The sequence below is a fragment of the Rhododendron vialii genome, chromosome 5a (genome assembly GCF_030253575.1).
Source record: "Rhododendron vialii isolate Sample 1 chromosome 5a, ASM3025357v1".
In the NCBI taxonomy this organism is placed as follows: Eukaryota; Viridiplantae; Streptophyta; class Magnoliopsida; order Ericales; family Ericaceae; genus Rhododendron; species Rhododendron vialii.
Window position 1 is genome coordinate 35,828,913 of NC_080561.1, and position 20,486 is coordinate 35,849,398.

Here is a 20,486-nt window from a genome sequence, read left to right on the forward strand (position 1 = left end):
CTTGATTTTTTACTGAACTGTTCTACACATTAAGACCCTACAAAACATTTTCAAGCTTTCGGAACGTCACGAATGCAGTTGGTCAACTTTGATCATGTAGTATTTTCTTACACTACTTTACAATGAATACCCTAATAACAATTTCTGAATCCGTCACAGATGCCCATTTTCATCATAAGAAATAAAAACTCAAGACACGTATGTGGAGCTAATATTCTATAGTCCTGCCCCCAAAAAACAAATGCAGTTGCTGAGTTTGCATCTCAACAACTATTTGGTGCAGAAAGCAACCAAAGTCCTCTCATTTTGATTATCTATCACTCACCCCCCACCCTCATTTTCTTTAACTCCAAGGGATCACTTTCTGAAGCAACTGAAAACACCTCAATCAAATAACCACCAACTGTTTATAAGTGTTCTCCAATGACAATCATATGTCAGTTAGCTCCCGCCATATATTATTATTAGAACCCAAAAAAAGGGAAAAAAAGAAAAAAGAAATACTACTTTTGTACTATTCTTCCCAGCCTTCGAATATAAATTCCCACTTGACACTTTGGACTCCCCTGCCATTCCAATTCCTTACTCAGGTTTTTTTTTTCATTCCAATTCCCCTGCCATTCCAATTCCATCGGGTTCCGGAGTTTGTTCTTGGTATCGATATGGGCACGGCCGAGAGATCGAAGAAAAAGGTACTGTTGTACAAGAAAGCCATGGTCCATTTCTTGTTATGTTTTGTCATGGGATTCTTCACGGGATTCGCTCCGACGGGTAAGTCTACGATTTTCTCTGCTAGTCCTCCTGTTCTGCCCTCGAACCGGTCAGCATTTTCCCCCGTGCAGCCAGGGGAGCTGTTGCTGGAGGAGAGAACAGAAGAGAGCGGGAATTTCAACAGGAAGCTGGACGAATCAGAGGGCGAAAACTCGTCGAAAGAAGAAGAAAAAGAAGAGGAGAAAGAAGAAGATTTGATTCCCAGAAGGCTGATAATTCTGGTCACGCCAACAAGAATGAATGATAGGCTCAGAGAGGTGAATCTAAGGAGGCTATCAAACACACTGAGATTGGTCCCTCCGCCGTTTCTTTGGGTGGTTGTTGAGCAGAAATCAGATTCCTCTGAAGTCTCTGAAATTCTCAGGAAAACCGGCATCATGTACCGGCATTTGGTTTTCCGCCAAAATTTCACTGATCCGGAAGTGGAAATGGATCACCAGAGGAACCTCGCGCTCAATCACATCGAGCACCACAGGCTAAGTGGGATTGTTCATTTCGCCGGTCTTTCCAACGTTTACGATCTTCAATTCTTCGACGAGATCAGAGCCATTGAGTAAGTACCTTTTACTTCTAACTGCTTTTTTTTTCGTAATCGGGTGTCAGGGCCATGTTACATACACTTTGACAATCTTGATACCTCAAAGTTAACGACCGGATGAACTTCCAGTAGACCCGAATTTTGTTTCACCGTTAACTGGTGGTATATTTTTTTAAATTAACAGACAAACAGTTACTATGAAACAGATAGAAAAGGAGAAAAAAAAAAGTGGTTCTAGTTCAAAAGGTGGTACTAATAGTGGAGGCTGGTGGGGATGGAAGTTCCATAAGTTTTGTTTAGAAAATATTCAACAGAATTTGGTACTTGACAGCTAATAATCTGAGCCCCACAAGTTTACCAAACATGAAATTTTAGTTACCAAATCAGGATTAGGTTGGCCTATTTTTTTCCAGATTCTCAAGACCTTTGTCTCTCTGACGTTCATAAATTATTGACTCTAAAGCAGCTTAACCTCAAAGTTTCTAACTTAACACAACTCATCAATTGGTTTTAGGACTTTAGGTTTTCAATTCGAACAATACTAGGAACACAACTTCGGACACAACTGTATTCAGAGCCGTTCAATCCACGTGATCCCTCATTCCGTAATTTCGTGCATGCACGGGTTATTTGCTAATTTTGTAGTGTGTGATCTCAATTTTAGAGTTTATGCTGGAAGAAATCTAACCACTTATTAAAGAAGAAATGAAACAGAAAAATAGAAAATAAAGCATGTTTTACCATGTAATTTATTGGTATGTGACAAAGTTGTTGAGAGGTCGATCGAACATTACTATATGCCAAAGAGATCTTTTCTTCTTCTTCTTTTTTTTCATGTTGCAATACTTTAGTTGGAAATCTCTTTTTTTTTTGGAAAATATGTGCATCTTATTGTCAGATGAATAATCCAAGAAATATTAAAAGCTCCTCTTCCTTTGTGCATTTCAAGTTGCACAGAGAACTCTATTAGTCTTTGCACAACTTTTAGGGTGTGTTTGGATCTTGAGTTTGTAGGGGGGCAAAAATGGGAAAAAATATATACGATAAGAAATCGAATCCGTCGATATAATCGTTTGCAATTATTTTCATTTTGCTTTAGAAATCCATCCACAGATTCAACAATCAAACAGCGTCTCAATTAAAGTTTGTAAGGGGTGTAAGTCAACAATTTTCATCATAATCCACCCAAAGCTACCAAACTTGCTTCAAGCCTACATCACTGACATGATGTGCACAGAAGGTTGAAGAAACTCGTTCTTATCTTAACCCCTAGCTGTAATACCCAAGAAGCCAAAAACCAAATAAAAACCCCAGAAGCAATCTTCCATTTCACATTTCGATTCCGTGGTTACTTCTCGGTTGAGATAATAGACTTTGACCCAGCTCTTCTTTCGAACTTGGTTGACATTCCAAACTTAAAATTAATTCTTCTTTAGAAAAGTTCCTCTTTCGAACTTGGTTGACATTCCGAACTTTAAAATGCCGATTTAAACATCTCTTGGAAAAGTTCCTCTTTCGAACTTGGTTGACATTCCGAGCTTAAAAATGTCGCTTTAAACATCTTTAATTAGAAAATTGAACGTTGAAATATTGACTAGAAACTCTTGGATAATTCTGACAGGGTGTTCGGAACATGGCCGATGGCAATTGTATCAGCAAACAGGAAAGAGGTGATTATAGAAGGACCTGTTTGCGATTCTTCAGAAGTCGTGGGTTGGCATCTGAGGAAAATGAGCAATTTAACCGAGACGAAATCCTCTCCGGTTCACATTTCGAGCTTTGCGTTCAATAGTTCGGTCCTTTGGGACCCTGAAAGGTGGGGTCGCCTATCTTCTGTCCAAGGCACCACCCAGGTTAGTCCATAAATTTCCTAAATTTTTGCTACTGGTTTTGTATCCTTTTTTTTTTTTTTTGGTCGCAACAGGAGTAGGGCTGTAAACCAACCGAGTAGTTCGCGAGCTCGGTTCAACTCGGCTCGTTAACGTTCGACTCGGTTCGGCTCGTTTACTAAACGAGTTGAGCTCGAGTTTTGACTCGTTTAGTAAAAACGCCGAGCTCCGCTCGGCTCGCTCGATGAAAACTCGGTTTAATTAAAAAGACTTGTTTAGTAAATGACTAATTAAGCTTGACTCGTTAAGACTCGAACTAAGCTCGAGCTCAAATTTTTAACTTGTTCGGCTCGTTTACGGCCCTAGACACAAGATGTACCGAGAAAATAAATAGTACTTGTAACAAAAACATCCATAAAAAATCAATTGGAATCCAACAGTCATTTCAACAATTAGTTGCATTTCGTTCGGTAAAAATAAGCAATTTAAGTTAAATTTGTATTGGTCATGCATTTTTATTGGACAAAACACGACTTGTTCAAGTGCTTATTAATACCTGATTAAATTGATTTTTCATAAATGCATACTTCTTTACGTAATACATGGTACGGTACGCACGATTCAAATCATGTTTGTGGGCTCGGGCTCAACCTAGAAAATAAAATCTTGGGGGTGATAATAACACCAAAACAAACCAAATTAAGGTTGGGTGATACTAATAACATCACTTAACCAACTTTCTAGTTTAGTCAAGGTTTCGTTAGTGGGCAGTTAATTGGGGAAAACTGCTCAGTAGAATTCCTCGTACTACCTAGCAGTACTTTATTCATTATTTGTTCCATTCTTCGTACTTTTTCCAATCTTCCATCAACCAAACACGTCCTATCATTGTACATGGGATGCCTAATCATGCCTTCATTAATGCAGCTGTAGCTCAATTAATTAATTATAAGATTTGACTACTGATTTCAATTTGATTAATAAATAGTAGACTTCCCTAGCTACAAGTTTCGCCAACCTCCCTGCCATTTGGTAATCTAATTAAAACTTTAAGGTACATGCACTCTCAAGTAATCAACACCAAATTTATAAGTAAAATAAAGCAAAATCATTGCACCCAATTTAAACCAACTTATTTAATTTAAAAAACCAAGTGGATTGACTATGATCCATCGACTAAAGAAATGTTCAGATTTTCTCGACAACAAGTTTTGGGAAATCTTTCAACCAAATGTGTTTTTCGAAACAGTATTTTGAAAAACCGATTCTAAACAGCAGCAACGTCCAAATAGGTTAGCTGGTTTAACGATTATATACAGGGTCGGTTCTGAGATTTCGGAGGCCTAAAACGATCTTCGAAAATAAGGCCTTTAATATCTCATCACTTAACGTGTAATTCCTTCTTTGTCAATTCGTTGGGTTTGTTTGCAATGGGTTATCGTTTGGAAATTGATTTTGACACTCTACATTGAGCCATTGGCACTCCACTTTTTGTCTTCTTCCTATTTGAAATTACAACAATACCCTTTAAAGTGGATGAACAGTACCATAACAAAATAAAGGCTAATTTGGTAATTTTACATACATAGAATAAAGACGAAAAGTGGAGTGCCAATTACAAATGTGGAGTACCAAAATCACTTTTCTTATCGTTTAAGGGGAAAAGATGTATCCATGTTGATGATGCACTCACCACACCGGATAATTTTTCCAGAGATTAGTGATCCCGACATCCCGTGATCCAGCTTTATTCTTGTTTTTTGTTTTTCCCTCCGTTTCATTTTTACTGGGCCATTAGGTCTTATATAAAACATATTCATTGGTTAAAAAATTAGCCATATAGCAACACATATATTAAAAGTATTAAAAATAAGTGAAGGCCCTAGTTTTTGGACATTTATGGGGGCTTAATGGGCTTTAGCCCAGTGCCGGCAATGATTATGGGAAATTGACGGCCCATGACGTGTTTTGATAATTAATACCCGCCAAGTACAAACTAAGAACATTTGTTAATGCTGAAAATTGTCCTTGGTGGATATTAATTATCAAAACACATTATTGGCCATCATTTTCCCCATGATTATATAGTAGGCGACTTTTGGATGATGCAAATCTAACCTCATTCTTATACATTGTGACGCCCTTTATCATTTACGTCCTCAATTCTTGCTAAAAGTTTAAAATCATCTCATTTTAAGTTTTTTTCGATGGCCAGTAGCTTTCTGTTTCTATTTTAATTTCTTTGTTGAAATATTTACGATCTCTTTTTTTTGGAAAAAAAAAAAATGAATTGCAGAACACCATTAAATTTGTGAAGAAAGAGGTTCTTGAAGAGGAGACCAAACTGATTGGGATCCCACCAGACGGTTGCTCCAAAATCATGCTGTGGAATGTCCAAATTGCCACTGGAACAACACCAAAAAATACTCTTCCAGGAACTCGACCAGACAGTACTGATCAAAGATAATATTGGAGATATATTGTATAGAAATTAAAGAAAAGGAAATTAAAAAGATATATACAAGGTACTGAATTTGGTGGAGATGAGATTTTGCTGTGATCAGAAGCTCAAATTTTTTTTATTCTTCTTTTACAATTGTATATTGTTACTTTTCGGCTTTTTTTTTTTTTTTCCTTTATTGTTTTTTTCAAATTTTTCTTCAAAGCAATATCTGAAGTTTTCCCTTATCTGACAGTCTTTTTTTATGGTTATATCTTGTGCTTGGGACACATATCTATGGTATGGAGAAAATAAACCAAAAGACTAGAGAATCAAATTGGTCACCCTCAATGCCTGGAAATGTAACTTGCGCCTAGACTCTGAGCGTTGTTAAGCCCCCGGATGGCCGGATCCCTTTCTTTTTCTTTCATCCTCCCTGAATAAGTAAGGCCTTGCTCTTTCTAAAAGAAAAAAAGGCGAAGCGCCCGTTTGAAGTGGCGAAGCCCTATGCTACAGTAAGAAAGAAAGTACGTTGCGGTGTTTGATTCTTGTGATTCATATTTTGTTCATTTACGTGACGTCGATCTTTTGTAACGAAAGAAACAAAAGGAATCTACTTCTTTTGATTTACAGAAGACATTTACTTAGAAATTTACACAATTAGCTTATCAAATTTTGGATTTTCTGGAATTCCTAAGAAAATAAAAGCTTGAATAGAAGAGAATGTTGCAGATCAAGATATGCCATCATGACCATTGGTTCAACTGGTCTATGTAGTGTTCTGCTGTAACTAAGATAGTGTAGAATGATTTGGCATTAACTAGAAAACTTTTCTTAATTTGTTTTTTCTACAAAGAATTGGTAGCTAATGAAAAAACCTTTTTAGAAACAACCCAAAAATTATATACAATTTGCTAGGATCTGCAACGACCCTGATTTTCAGTAAATAAAAATTTCGTTAAATATTTGAATTTTATTTTTTTATTACTCGGATTTGCTTTTAATATTTGTTTTTAATTCCTAATAATCCGTCATAATTAGATTTAAGCCCCTAAAAATATTTTTCTTGACTAAAAGCCCTACTTGGCTAGTGAAGTTAGTTTCCAACCGATTAGTTGAAGGAACCGGACCACCGATTCACCTAGTTACATTATCCTAACCCTAAATGAACCTTTTAGACCATCTTTGAGCCTTATGAACCCCTCCAAACCCTATAGGACCATTAGACCATAGGAGTAATCATTTTTTTCTCCCATGACAAGTCATTTCAAACCCTAATTATTACCAATATTCCTTTACCCCTTGGTCCATAATTGTTAGGGGAATTTTTATCCCTTGGTTAATAGACCTTTGACTTGCCAATAAGCATGACAAGACAAGTCATACTAAGAGAGTCATCATTTTGCTTCCAAAGGAAGCAAGACTAGCCTTACCATGCATGCACACCTATGTTCTAGCCATAAGCCTAACTATCTTAGGTTTTACTTTCCTAGATGAATATATACATGTACTTATATATATACATATATATGTTTGTGCATAGTGCAAGAGAGAGAGAGAGAGGCCGAGAGTGAGAGAGTGAGGTGGAGTGTGTGCTTGTGTTTTGATTACTTACACAAGCAACCTTTAGCCCATAAGCCTAAAACCTACTTGACAACCCATGCTAGTCTTCCAAAGTACAAAGTTAGCCAATGATTTTATTCTTTCTTGCAAGCAACCTCCCCATAGACTTGACAAGTCAAAAACCCTTCATGATGGCCTAAGATTTGGCCTAAAATGGAAAAGACAATTCATGGAAGGCTATGACTTGATTGAAAGGCTTGAAATGACAAGACAATGGAACAAATCCATGGGGAAAAAGGAGAGAGAGAGGGCCGGCCTTGAGAGAGGGAGGGAGAGCCAAAGTTTTGGCTATAAATAGAACCACCCTCATGCCATTCAACTCACACCTTCACTCATTTGCTCTCACTTCTCTCTAGAAACCATTTCCATTTCCAGACAGCCTACTGCCCTTCACAAATCTCCATTTTTCTCCTGCTTAAAGCAGTTTTTAGAACCAACTCCCTTCGGGAAAGTTGTAGAGCACTTCGAGACCTTCAAGTTAGACCCAAGAACCACCCCAATCGGTGAAGAAATGACAAAGATATTGGCATCCGAAGTTCAGTAAAAATCTCGGATTTCCATTTCCAGACAGCATACTGTCTCTTCCTTTATCACCATTTTTCTCCTACCTAAAGTAGTTTCTAGGATCTACTTCCTTCACAAAAGTTGTAGAGCACTTCGAGAGATTCAATCTCGACCCAAGAACGATCATATTCGGCCAAATATTGACCTAGTTACTGCCATCCAAAGTTTGGTCCAGATTTGCTAGTTTCACCGCCCGTAGAAAACTTCCAACTAGCTTATTCGGCCCCGACTAGTTTCGGATCAAGGTAGATAAATCTCTACTCATTCTCCCTAGTATAACTTTAGTTATTTTTGTCTATAATAAGGCAAGTTGAAGTATTAGAAGTAATTAGCAAGCTCGTTTTACTAATATGTTGAAATACATGATAATTAGTAAATTTGCTTGATAAGAGTAATAAGAGCATGTTGAGTGTTTGATTTATGTTTACGTATGTGATATGTCCTACCGCGGAGTCGTTGCATAAAAACGAGACACAAAAATCAAAGAAGTAGAAACATGACGCCTAGGGTGTGTTAATGACAATGTGTGTTTTGAAAAGGAGAAAAAGTTTTGAAACCCCAATGTGGCCGGACTTGCCCATTGTGGGAATGTGTGTATGTGTTCCAATGGGAATCCGGGAAAAGCGGAACCATTGCGAGGTTGTGTGTGTTCCAATGGAGATCCGGAAAAGCGAAACCATTGTGAGGTTGTGTGTTCCAATGGGAATCCGGGAAAAGCGGAACCATTGTGAGGTTGTGTGCGTTCCCATGGGAACCCGGACCGGCGGAACCATGGTGAGGTATGGCTTGGTTATCCGCGGAGAGGAGCCAATGCAAGATTTTGTGTGCCAATGGGAACCCGGTGCAGCGGAACCATTGTGAGGATACTCGGGAACCCGAAACGGCGGAACCGAGGTTGTGTGTGTTAAAAACTATTCTGGAAATGTTGATTTGGAAAAAGAAAAGTGAAAACGATGACACAGTCTACGATGAGTCGCGTAGGAGAAACCAAGAGAATCATGGACACCTACGATAGTTTGAATAGCGAATGTAGATGTGTTATTGTTACTGTCTGTTGTATATGATCTATTGTTTGTAAGTTATGGGTTAGCGGGTATGGGATTGTTCTACTGAGCTTTTGTAGCTCATGGTGTTACCTTTGGTGACCTTGACATATTATATCGGTGGCGACGCTGGTATAATGTGTCAAACTTTGTAGATGATCGATGTGAGTTGTACACCTTGGGGGCCTTTGGAGCTGAAGAGCTGGCTCAGATGGAGGAACAGGCGGAGCTGTAGTTAGGAACCTTAGTTCCATTCCCTTGTGTAATAAAGATGCTCTCATGAGAGTTATGATGTAATAATGAGCCAGACTCTATTTAAGTTTTCAATAAAATTGTCTATTTAACGTATTCAAAATTCGAGGCGTTACAGGATCTATATATGAAGCACGGATATTTCTAAAACTCTAGCATATTCGTACCCGTAACGTACCGGTATGAGTACGCCATCGTTTCCTTTTCTAAGTTTTTAAAGTTATTCTTTCGCAAGACTCATATTTTGCAGGATTGTATATCACGGCAAATGGATTTCTAACGAAATCAGTAACTTCACAAAAATTCTCCCAATCATTTGGCTTATTTTAGTATCTTACTTAATTAACAATCATTTAAATTCTTTGATTATGTAATGACATGAAGTACCAAATGTGGGCTCAATTATAAACCTGCTCCAATAATGGATTCAAGGGTAATGGACCCTGCGGGTTGGGGCTGGATTATGAGCCAATAATTGAGGGGGGGGGGGGGGTTTTTCAAACGATAGGATAAGATTTTTTAAATGATAGCAACGAAAATTATCAGAACGGGCATCCATCCCATTGGAGGGGAGATAGAAGTCACAAAGAGGACTAAACTCTCAAGTCCTACAACCAATATTTCTCACAACTTGAAGAGCAAAACTATAAGCTACCCAAAAGTCACTCCTCTTTACAAAATCCATCACGAAGTCATCAAACCCTCCAATGGAACGGAGGAATAGAGACCGGTCCAAGAAATGGTAGAAGAGATCCCTGAGGAGAAACGGCACGCAGTGATAGAGTCACAAATGTTCTGGCTAGTTATCAATGGTGCCCCTCTATGAGAAGATGATTCGAGTTTGCCGTAATTTATGAATTTCTGATTGGCTAGCATAGCACTGCGGATGAATTTAACCATAGCATCATCAATCTCATGTGACGATCACTCACTAACCAGAAAAATCAAATTTACCATGATTTTCTAAGACAATATGTGCCCTTCACCTTGTAAGTTTTGATGCGTAGACACGGTTGAATGATATCTATTTTAGGAGCAATGGAGGGTCGCACCGTCCATAGCTCTAAGACCAACATTGTTTGTTCAAATAGGCACTGACGACCGATGAAGTAATTTTTTTACATGAACATACACATCGAGACTTACAAAATAAACTACTTGTAGGGCAGACCTAAGGCTAGAATATGCCAACACCTTATGGAAGCTGTATATACATATCAGATCAGGGAAATTTTAGTAGACAGGCACCCCTGTGTAAGGCCCAAATTGAATTTTATATTGGATGATTTGCTAATAACACCTTTAAAAATGTTGTTGGATTTTTTTTCTTTGCGTCATTGAAGGTTAAGATATAACGAAGTCTTTGGTTTTTCTTTGTTTAAGGTTAGGGCTTTGGTTGAGTTGCTTTGCATTCTATTCAACAAAAGGGAATTGATCTTAGCACTCTCTTTTTTTATCATTTACACTATTTTTTTTGTCTTTATTTGAAGTGAATTGACTAAATTGCCCCTTCATGTGTGTAAAAGTGAGCTTTTTGAAAGGGTAACAAAGTAAATGCATGAGTAAGGACGAAAAAGGGAGTGTGAAAATCATTACTCAACGAAAATTGTCCAATAAGTTAAAAAGAAAAGAAAAGGTAAAAGCCAACAAATAGATGTTTTATTTATTTCTGTGAGATGAACTTTCATAAAGTTTGGTCCATATGTTTTTAAATTTCTTTCTTCGAGACTTTGCATATTTTGACCAAAAGTTTTAAAAAGTTAATCAACAAGGAAAATTAATCAAATCAAAAGACAAAGTACTTGTGAAAAATGAACATTTATGTGAAGACCAGGAGCAGTTCTGCCTTGAGTTTGTGACAGCATGACCACATTTGACTACCACCTTTTGAGTCATTTCATTCGTTATCCATGAATTTGGTTACACATTTGATGGTACTTAAATGTGGTTCCCGTACCATTTATGTTTATCCTTTCAAAAAATGATTGCCACCAAGACGAAATAAAAAGTCAGCGGAAAAACATACGACAGAAACTGGCCATGCTCTCTGTATATTTCAGGAACCCTTTCCACCAATGATCCGCCCATGTGTCGGCGGACAAGGAGGAACTGAAATCTCTACATTATGTTAAGCCCAAAAGGCATTACTTAACCAAGGTTAACAAGCAACCAATACATCAACTTGGCCTAGCCTATCTAGTTAAGCCCCCAAATTACCAGTAGAGCACGGGTGCTCTTACATAAGCTTGAAAACCTTCGTTTGAGACCAGAGCTAGGCTGTCCAAACAAGATGCTTGTCAAGAGAGAACATAAAAAGATTCCCCAAATTTTTTCATAGGTTTCTTGAAAAACGAAATGTTAGTCAATCTACCTCCTTGTTGGGTTACGAATCTCGTGTCAACTGCAGGGTAGTCATATGCGCTACGAACAGTGGCGGATGCAAGATTCTTGACGTAGGGGGACCGAATCACATGTATTTATAAATTAACAATAAAATATCATCCTCATATAGCAATAACAAATTTGAGGGGACCTTTCTTCATAATTTTTACATACAAAACTTAAAATATAGTAGAAATATTGTGATAATTGATGAGTTTGCGGAGACCCGGGCCCCCGCTTGCACCCCTGTGTCCGCGTCCGCCAGTGGCTGCGAACCAACTCATATCTAGAGCAATCATTGCCTCAACTCGTAAACTTTAACTCCATGGCTTCCTTCGTGACTTCATAAAACGATCAGCTAATTGAGAAGTAGTATATAACCACAAACCCCAAATCTCACAACAGTAGTAGAAAAGCATAGGTTCAATAATTGTGTTCCTCTTTCACCTTTTTACAGCAGGGGGCTATCCCAAAACTTCTAGTGTACTTCTCTGTATTTTTACATTGCAATATTTTAACACTACAACTTAGACAGAATTACCACTGACAAAGTGTTACTACGATCACTTTACACATTAGATGTTACATTTAAAAAAGACTCGACCAATTTTTCATTGTTATCATCTATGTTAGATAAATCTACCTAAATGTATAAACGTGCTAGACACTCGACACTTGGATGAGGGTATGAAATTCATGTCTGACACATTTAGTTGGACATACTCGTAGAAAATGTATTTCATAATTTGAACTTACCATAACCACGCATCCAAGTGTCGGCTCCTTAATAACTAGGAATCAAAACAGCTACTACCTCTCTACACCAATTAAGCACCACAGCCACCGGATTTCTTGTTCATTTATTATTTCGTCGAGCGACATGTCCAGGTTCGACATTTTTTTTTTTTGACTTGGTAGAGGTTTCGATGGGGAAGAGAGAGAGAGAGAGGGAGAGGGGGAGGGGGGGGGGGGGGAGGACTGGGTTTTTGCAGTCTCTGTTCTGAGTCTTCTGACGGAAAATGGTTAAAAAGGAAGATTATAGTTTGTTTACGAATTAGGGAACCAAGTGGTTTCGTGGTGTAGTTGGTTATCACGTCAGTCTAACACACTGAAGGTCTCCGGTTCGAACCCGGGCGAAGCCAACTATGTGAAGTTCTCTTTTTGCAGGTTTTGCTTCCTTTTTTCCCCTTTAGAAAAATACTACGTTATTCTTGTTTTATTGATTACTCTCTCTCTTCCCTCTTACTTTCGAAATTAATGTACAATGTAGTTTTCGTTGACAAGTTTTTTACTCTCTCTGCACGAGTCTTAATAAATTTTTTCTATTTCTCTCTCTCTCTTTCTTTTTCTCTCCACTTATTACTACCCATTACATCATTTTTTTGTCCTTATTAAAACCAAACAAAGTAGATTTGCCGTTTTGTTTTACGTTGCCCTTTAAGATATTCTCGACAATATTGTCCTGGTAGAGAATAATTTCTTAACTTGCCATTTGAAAATCAACTCATTCTACTGTAGTATAAGGCTTATTCTACAAATAAAAATTGGACGAATCAATCAAGCGCTTACAAATATCCAATTAAGCTATTTCTTTATGAAGCAGGTTAGGAAATTATATTCTCTACAAGATAAATGTCTTTTTATCTTTTGTTTAGGATCCGAGATGGCATGGAATTTGTACATTTTCGGCAGCCAAGATCGGTACCTATATTCGGAGTGGGAACAAAAGGAGAAGGAGAAAAGAGAATAGGTCAAATCAAATACAATCTTGTAGAAAGAGGAATTGGTACTTTTTTTTTTATCCGAAGAGGAATTGGTACTTAACCCTACGCTTTGCCGGCTCTAGTTTTTAGCACTCGAGCATTCACGTCAGCCTCTCTTAACCTCAACCGATACTAAATCTCCTTTCAAGACTTCCTATCCTCCAAATCCAACTAAACCTCAAGTTTTTGGTTTATCCGTGAGCCCACATTGGTGGGTTGAATAATTTATTTTGTACATACGATTCGCACATCGATAAATACAGAAACAAATCGTGTAAAATGTACGATTCAAGTATATAGGATAAAGGCAAAGGTGATGCAAAAGCTGGGGGACACATGAAATGTGAGTAAGGGATTAGAGCTCACGACATGAGAGAGTAAGATTGGATGACTCGATGGTGCTGATCAAAACACATCACGGTATCGATCGCAGCGTAATGGTATTAGAAATACCAAACCTTACGTAGCGGGAATCAATTTTAACGGTCTTAAGTTTTTAAAAATTATTTTTGACAGGAAAAAAATTTAGAGTGCACAAATTAGTGCAGCAATTAGGAACCGATCTGCGAACCATAAAGGAACCGTTTTGTGCAATCTTTATTTTTTCAATCATAGTTGCATTATGATGTAGCGGTATCGATAAACGCAAGAATCGATACATACATACGGGCCGACACGCTAGCTATATAACTGATATGTAAAACTTTAGGTGCATAAAAGAAAACTGCATTTCATAGCAGTCAGCAATAAAACTTGAACCTAGAGTACTCCTGTTTAAAATAAGAAAGTTGGACAAGGGTGGGCTTCAAAGGCCTTGAGCCTTAATTAACATGACAGATGTGAGATTATAGTTTTTTTTTTGAGGGAGGGCAAGAGGGTAACTTCACCTACCAAATAGTAACAGAGAAGAGATCCAACAGGACATTCTACCAGATTTGAGAAGGCATGCAAATCTCAATTTTTACAATTTGCAATTATCCAGATTTGTTAAACTGAAAAAAACAGATAGATGAAAAGGGTGAGAAAACACAAACGACGTCATTAACTTAAATGAGAAACACATCCAGGGTTTATTATCTGGGATAGTCTCACTGTCACTTCACTTCACAAACACAGGAAGTTCAGGAATAGATAATGCCGACACGAAAAACATTAAGACATGAATTTCCGAAGTACCAACAAAAAAAGAATAACATTAAGACACAGATTTTGATCTATGGCCCCTACAACTACTGCTACTAGTGAATTGTTACCTCGGTGGGTGTTGGTGATTCAAGGCTTTGGGTATAACCACAACAAAAACCCTTCAAGGTACGATACAGCTTACTGCCAACTTTGAAGAAATTTCCAGTCTTGACATTGAAAGCAAAGTAGTAGCCTCCAATACCTGATGGCGTTGAAATATACAAAACCAGCACATCACCCATGTTCACCCAAGCAACTGGGGCAAAAAAAAACGATTCAGCCCTTGAAGGAGGGAACGAGGCATGATCCATGCCGGTTAATAAATGTTTTTGAGCACCAAAGTCAATCTTGTAGAGCATCCTCCACTCACCAGTCATAGGATCAGACAAGACAAAAATATCAGCCAAACTTCTACAATAAGTCATCACCGAGCAACTTAGAGTTCTTTCTCTTTCTACATAAAGGATAGAACTATGACAACTCCAAACTGCTGGGCTGGGAAACTCAATAAATAATTCAGATTCCACATCCAAAGCAACAACAGACTTTTCTAGATGATCAGCCCAGTAGAGAAACTGTCCTCCAGATAATGGACAATCTCTGACCATACTCCAACCTCGATCAGACAACTTTTGACGGTTAATCGGTTTCCATGCATGATCTTTGCCCAGAGTTAACATCACGCAGGTGTGTTTGCCCCCATCAGGCCCATAGGTGCACAGCACTTTATACTCCATCTTCGAATAAGCACAAGCAAATGAGATACAAGAGCCATCTGGATGGCATTTAAATGGAGGAACAGTTACCGTTTGCTTCGTGAGAGGATTAGCTACATGCAATGTTGAAGGATCATGTGGATTGCGAAACAGTACTAGACCATTGCAGGTAGACAAAACCCGGTTAGGAAACATAAAATTTATCTCTGTAACTGTAGCACTTATTTCCCCAAACTCTGCAAATTCACCAGTATGTGGAGTACAGGGGTCTTGCATTAACAAGCCAGTACTGGAACGAAGGAGTTGTTCCTTGCAGAAGAGAGGATCGTAGATGATTTTATACCACTGTCGGCAAACGTACCTTGTTGAATTGTAGAGAACGTAGGCCGGAAGCCGAACAAGGATTTCGAATATCAGCTCATCAGGCAGAAAAAATTCACCACTCGTCTTCTTTTTCTTCGAACAGGGAACCAGTTTATAGTTTTTGCAACCTGCTCTCCCATTTAGAACTGCTCCGGCAGTCATCTAACAAGAATACAAGAAACTATAAGACAAACTTGATGACGAATCCACCAAGGACACCCAACATTGAATCAAACACAACATGATCCTCATAAGCTGAAAATGCAATACATAAGATCATCTAAAAACGAAAAAACCCCGAGTACATTCACAGTCCATAAGGAAAATGGACCAGACACAGGGAAAAAAATTGCTTTCAGAATCACTTAAGCGAATAGCTGCCTTGGGTTCAAAGTTATCAGGCATTTGCAACACAACCTCATAGCAGAAATGTGAGAGTTAATATGCACACGCATTACGAACCAATACACATGTACATGAAGCAACTCCAATGGATTGATTTCTATGCATTCACACATGCACACACTCACTTATAGGTGCTATTGGAGGAAATTTTGTTGAAATTGATTAGTTTAACATAGAGAACATGTGCAGAATCTATATTGGGCGTCTGTGGCATTCGATCGATTATGATCCCTTTCTTAAAAGTCTTGATACTACTGCCCCATACTTTGAAACGCATGGTATTTTGTACACTAGAGACGCTACAACGAGAAACATATGCCGGCAACTGATTGTTAGGAGAGTTTTATCCGAGGATAGTACTTGACTATGGGATACCAAATAAGGATCCGAAAGGAATTTGTTTCCGTATTAGAGAAAACAAAAAACCAGAAAAATGAAACGCAACCTATATAAACCAACACAAGACAGTATAAAATTGTTGCAAATAGTAGTCTCGCCTCAATTAGGAACCAATTTCAATGGACGGTCCCGGAGCAGCAAATCTCATATTTGCGGGCCTTGCCGCCACTACAGGTTCGTTTGCAAAAAGAAGTTAGACTTCCGATCATCACTTACATTAACTTGCTAAGACTATGATAGGGCTCATAGCAACTTACGTTCTTCAAATGAATGGTTATATGATTTGGTACAGCAGAATCAAGTCACCAATTGGGAGGTGGAAGAGTGTAACCATGGATGCATCAAAACTAAATTGCAAAACTCAAATAAGGAAATTGAGAATCCATTCTTTGCCAGCAACGGAAGGCAATGTCATTGCCTCTACCACAAATTCAACAAGCTTTAGGCTGAAAGTGGTATTGAAACTGATAGGGCATTGAATATCTTCCGCCTCTAGGACTAGAGCCACCTCTAGCATGACTGGATCTTTGCCCTTTATTTCCAACCCTCTTTCTATTAAAATGGGGACCCTTGGTCTATTTCCAAGCTTTTTAGGCTCTGCCCCTTGGTCTATTGCCATTGTTGTTATGTTTCTAAGATTGCCTCTCCTCTGTTGTTAGGATTCTGAGATGAGCTTCAACTTTTAGTGACTGAATAGCCAACTATGTTACGTCTGTTGCTGAAGATTTCTTGCATGCAAGGCTTCAGAACATATAATGAAGGACAATTCATCCATTGAAATAGGCTCCACCCTTGCCCTAGCAGTGGTTTTGAACATTGCATAGACCCATCAACATGATGAATTCATAAGCTTAAGTGAATCTGAACTTAACGCGTCCAAATGATAGACATTGGTTTTACTAGCAAATTGAGATTCGCAACCAAAAGAGTAAGAATTGAAGGCAGTGTTGTAGTGGAAGAAGAGGGGGATGAAATTGAAGAAGATGATCATAGGGACACCATTGATGGAACTTCGCTCATCATAGCTCTAGGGCTCTGCTCTGATAACACGGGGGGAAATTATTGATCTCTCTTGTTTTCATTAGAAAAAATTGGTTTGGGTAAGAGAAGACTACAAAAAGTTTAAGGGGACAAGTCAAGGAGCATCATTCTTGTAAGTACGTACATATCCCAACTATGTTTGCAGCTATACCATGACCAACCATATGCAAGCCCACATCCATGTGGATGAAAGTTGGAGAGAAATCAACAACCAAAATCATGTGAGTGCTTATATACACATTTGAACACACGCATAGGTTTACTTATGTACAGGCTCAAAGGTTTGTGAAGCTGTAGAGACTACCATTCTATCCCTTTCCCCTGCTAAGAAAGGCATTAGGATCCCAGTGGAATTACCTGCTGAGATATATCTTGATTCCTGATTCTTGGTACTTGTATTGGGTTACTCGGAGAGCCTTAAGCTTAAATTCAGGCCACACAAATGATTTGAAGCCTAGTTTAAGAAGGCATCATCCTGATGACTATAGTGTGGTGAGTTCTGGTGATTCAATCTCAAACCGTACTTGTCTGGATTCATAAAGAAATTGGCATGTGTACAGTTGATATATATATGGGTCGTTTCCAACAAGGCCTCAGGCTTTTGGAACTTTGGTGCAGGTAGGCGTAATTGGAAGAACTTTGGGACATTGAAAATCCATCTTTGCATATTGCTTTTAGCCCGGGAACATATGACTAAAGGGATTCAACCAAGAAGTAACATGGTCTAGGATCACTCTAGAAGATACAATTTGCTCTTTAGATAAGTTGATTGAGAAGTTGGTTCCCCTCTTTGTTCCATTGCCTATGGCAAAACCCTGCTGGATATTCCTCTTTCGTCTTTGTAAGCGGCATTATAAGTAGAAAGTACAGAACGAAAGACAATACACAGTCTCTTGGTTATTAAACAGAAACATACATTCTCTCAGACTAGAGCAATTAACAAAGGCACTGCAAAGTGCAAACACCCTCAGTAAAGAGCCGATGGAAACTCATACTCCAATTTACTAAAAACTATCCCAACAAATTAGATCAATGGTCCTGAACCTTGTTTTGGAAGGGGAAAAAAGAAGAAGCATCAAGTCTTCGCTTTCATGGGGAATTTACCAAACTATCTGGAGAAAAAAGCTAATGAAGTTGTGATCGGAGCAAAGAGGCTCGGTGTTAATAAGAAGATGCCAGGCAAGCAACGTGGATGATTCAACAGGACTATGCACCGGGATTGGACTTGTTACTACAATTTTCGACGGTACTAGTATTTTGTGGGGTAATTCATTATGCTTGAATATACATCTAGGATACACACGGAAATAAATGAAAAGTTGCCTAGGAATATGAAACAGTTGTATCTAGATGGAGTATTTCTTTGTCTTCCTATATAAATGATGTTCCGGTGTGTTCAGTAGGGGTAGACGAAAATATTGATATAAAAGTGCACATCGATGGAGCTCTATGGGGCTTTGCCCTACATTTCAATACCCAAAATCATTTCTCACATTCGTTCCTTGATACTTCCACTGTCCGCAGGAAGTGGAGAAAAAACGAAAAACTGACTAGATTACATTTGCGCTTTTGTAATGGTAGAGAAAAGGTTTAGATCTATTGTATCTGAGTGTACTCTCGAAGAGTATTTGAAACAAGACTCAGTAAACTACCACATGGAATTCAACATTATTACGAATATTATTATAGGCAGATATCTCTTGGAATTAGAATCAATGCCATCCACCAGCGCCACAGTGAGAAAAAAGTAGACCCCAGAAAGCGTGCTAGCGTGCACTAATGAAAATGGAACATGGAACTTAGTCAAGTATACAACAACAGAGAGAAGCTACACTATTAAGATGAGTTTTACATGTTCATTTCTGCACTCGTAAAAGAAATGCAAACAACAACAAAACAAATCGAGAGAAACGGAGAGAGAGAGAGAGAGAGAGAGCTGGATCGTACGTGGGGGATGAAGTTGGCGGAGATCCACAGCAAACGCAAGATTGGAAACCCATTCACGAGATCAGAGATCCACAGCAAACGCACGTGGGGGATGAAGTTGGGGGGGGGGGGGGGGTTGGGCCAAGATAAGGAGCGGGGATGGAAAATAATTGAGGAATGAATAGGGAAAATATTCAAATTAATTCAATTGAGAGGGAAATTTTGAGAAATAAAGCAGTTTCCCGCGCATTTAAATGCTGGAGTCCAGAAATGCTTCCCGAGACACCTACAACTTTTCCAAAGCATGAAATAAAGAGAGCCCCTCATAGTCCACACTTGGCACCCGAGCACTGGCTCGTGTGGTCTACAAATATGAAACGTCAATTAACGAAATTCCCAATGAGCTCTCAGTGAACACTTCCTAGAGAAAGAAAGTTGGTGAGCACTAATTTCTAAGGGGATTTCATCCCTTTTTCAGGGCTCTATTGTCTTTCCTCCTAGGGTTCTTGGGCTAAGGTCTCCACTGCCTTATACCCTTCTGTTCACCCCTGCTCTCTTCTTCACCCTTCTAGATCACTCCTCTCATCTCTTTCCCATTGATTATTCTAACTCTCCGGCACATTTATTCTTAAGGAGTATTTGTCCAGTCAGATCCAGACCTCTCCTACATGAGTCATTAGTTCCATTCACGGGACAATGAAAATGGGAAACACCAGACGGACAGATACATTGAGATACAGCCAAGTTTTACAGGGTAAAAAATGAAAGAGATTACTGCACACTAATAAGCAAGCATATGTTTTAACTAGGCTGGCTAGTGTGTAAGCCCTAACCGCTGGCTCCAATAGAATGGCTAAATTATAGAGACTAGTACTATCTACTAGGAGGTAAAGGTCTCAAAGCATTTCGAACATTGGGCAAGTAAGTTAGATTCCAGTATGCAGGCGACTCCCCCATTCTGAGAACCAAAGTTTAGGCCTTGTTGTCCTTAGCTTTTTGGGGCTTTTTCTAGCTTTTGTCATTTTTCGAATTTTTTTTGTCTTTGTTAGTTTTGCATCAAATTTTTGTGGATTATTGATTCGTCTCAACAAGAGGAATCGGAAAAATAAAAATAAAAATTACTTTTACCCAAATATTTTTAGAAATATCCAAGATAAAGCCCAAAAAGCCGTCGTTTGGGGCTTTATCTTGGATATTTCTAAAAATATTTGTGTAAAAGTACAAAAAATTGGGTTTTCTGATTCCT

General features: G+C 38.5%; 2 protein-coding genes and 1 non-coding gene across 3 annotated transcripts; 2 read left to right on the top strand and 1 right to left on the bottom strand.

Annotated features, from left to right (window-relative positions):
• Positions 1–374: 374 nt before the first annotated feature.
• On the top strand, positions 375–5,826 carry LOC131326998 (beta-1,4-xylosyltransferase IRX9). The gene is made up of 3 exons (XM_058359941.1): positions 375–1,324; positions 2,931–3,162; positions 5,435–5,826. Exons 1-3 carry the CDS (start codon positions 435–437, stop codon positions 5,603–5,605), a joined length of 1,293 nt encoding a protein of 430 aa, XP_058215924.1. The 5' UTR covers positions 375–434; the 3' UTR covers positions 5,606–5,826.
• A 6,684-nt stretch (positions 5,827–12,510) lies between these two features.
• On the top strand, positions 12,511–12,584 carry TRNAV-AAC (transfer RNA valine (anticodon AAC)). Its single transcript has one exon. It is a non-coding gene; the product is annotated as a tRNA-Val (tRNA).
• A 1,631-nt stretch (positions 12,585–14,215) lies between these two features.
• LOC131327096 (uncharacterized) lies at positions 14,216–19,354 on the bottom strand. Its single transcript, XM_058360094.1, has 3 exons — positions 19,262–19,354; positions 14,497–15,631; positions 14,216–14,458 (listed from the first exon to the last, which is right to left on the bottom strand). Exons 2-3 carry the CDS (start codon positions 15,629–15,631, stop codon positions 14,358–14,360), a joined length of 1,236 nt encoding a protein of 411 aa, XP_058216077.1. The 5' UTR covers positions 19,262–19,354; the 3' UTR covers positions 14,216–14,357.
• Between the last annotated feature and the right edge of the window lie 1,132 nt (positions 19,355–20,486).

Bases quoted from the DNA above. Each gene is read 5' to 3' on its own strand.
- LOC131326998 (XM_058359941.1), top strand. From the start codon at position 435: ATGTCAGTTAGCTCCCGCCATATATTATTATTAGAACCCAAAAAAAGG. The intron at 1,325-2,930 runs GTAAGTACCTTT...TAATTCTGACAG, and splicing joins GACGAGATCAGAGCCATTGA to GGTGTTCGGAACATGGCCGA. The intron at 3,163-5,434 runs GTTAGTCCATAA...AATGAATTGCAG, and splicing joins CTGTCCAAGGCACCACCCAG to AACACCATTAAATTTGTGAA.
- LOC131327096 (XM_058360094.1), bottom strand. From the start codon at position 15,631: ATGACTGCCGGAGCAGTTCTAAATGGGAGAGCAGGTTGCAAAAACTAT. The intron at 14,459-14,496 runs GTTATACCCAAA...ACACCCACCGAG, and splicing joins CTTGAAGGGTTTTTGTTGTG to GTAACAATTCACTAGTAGCA.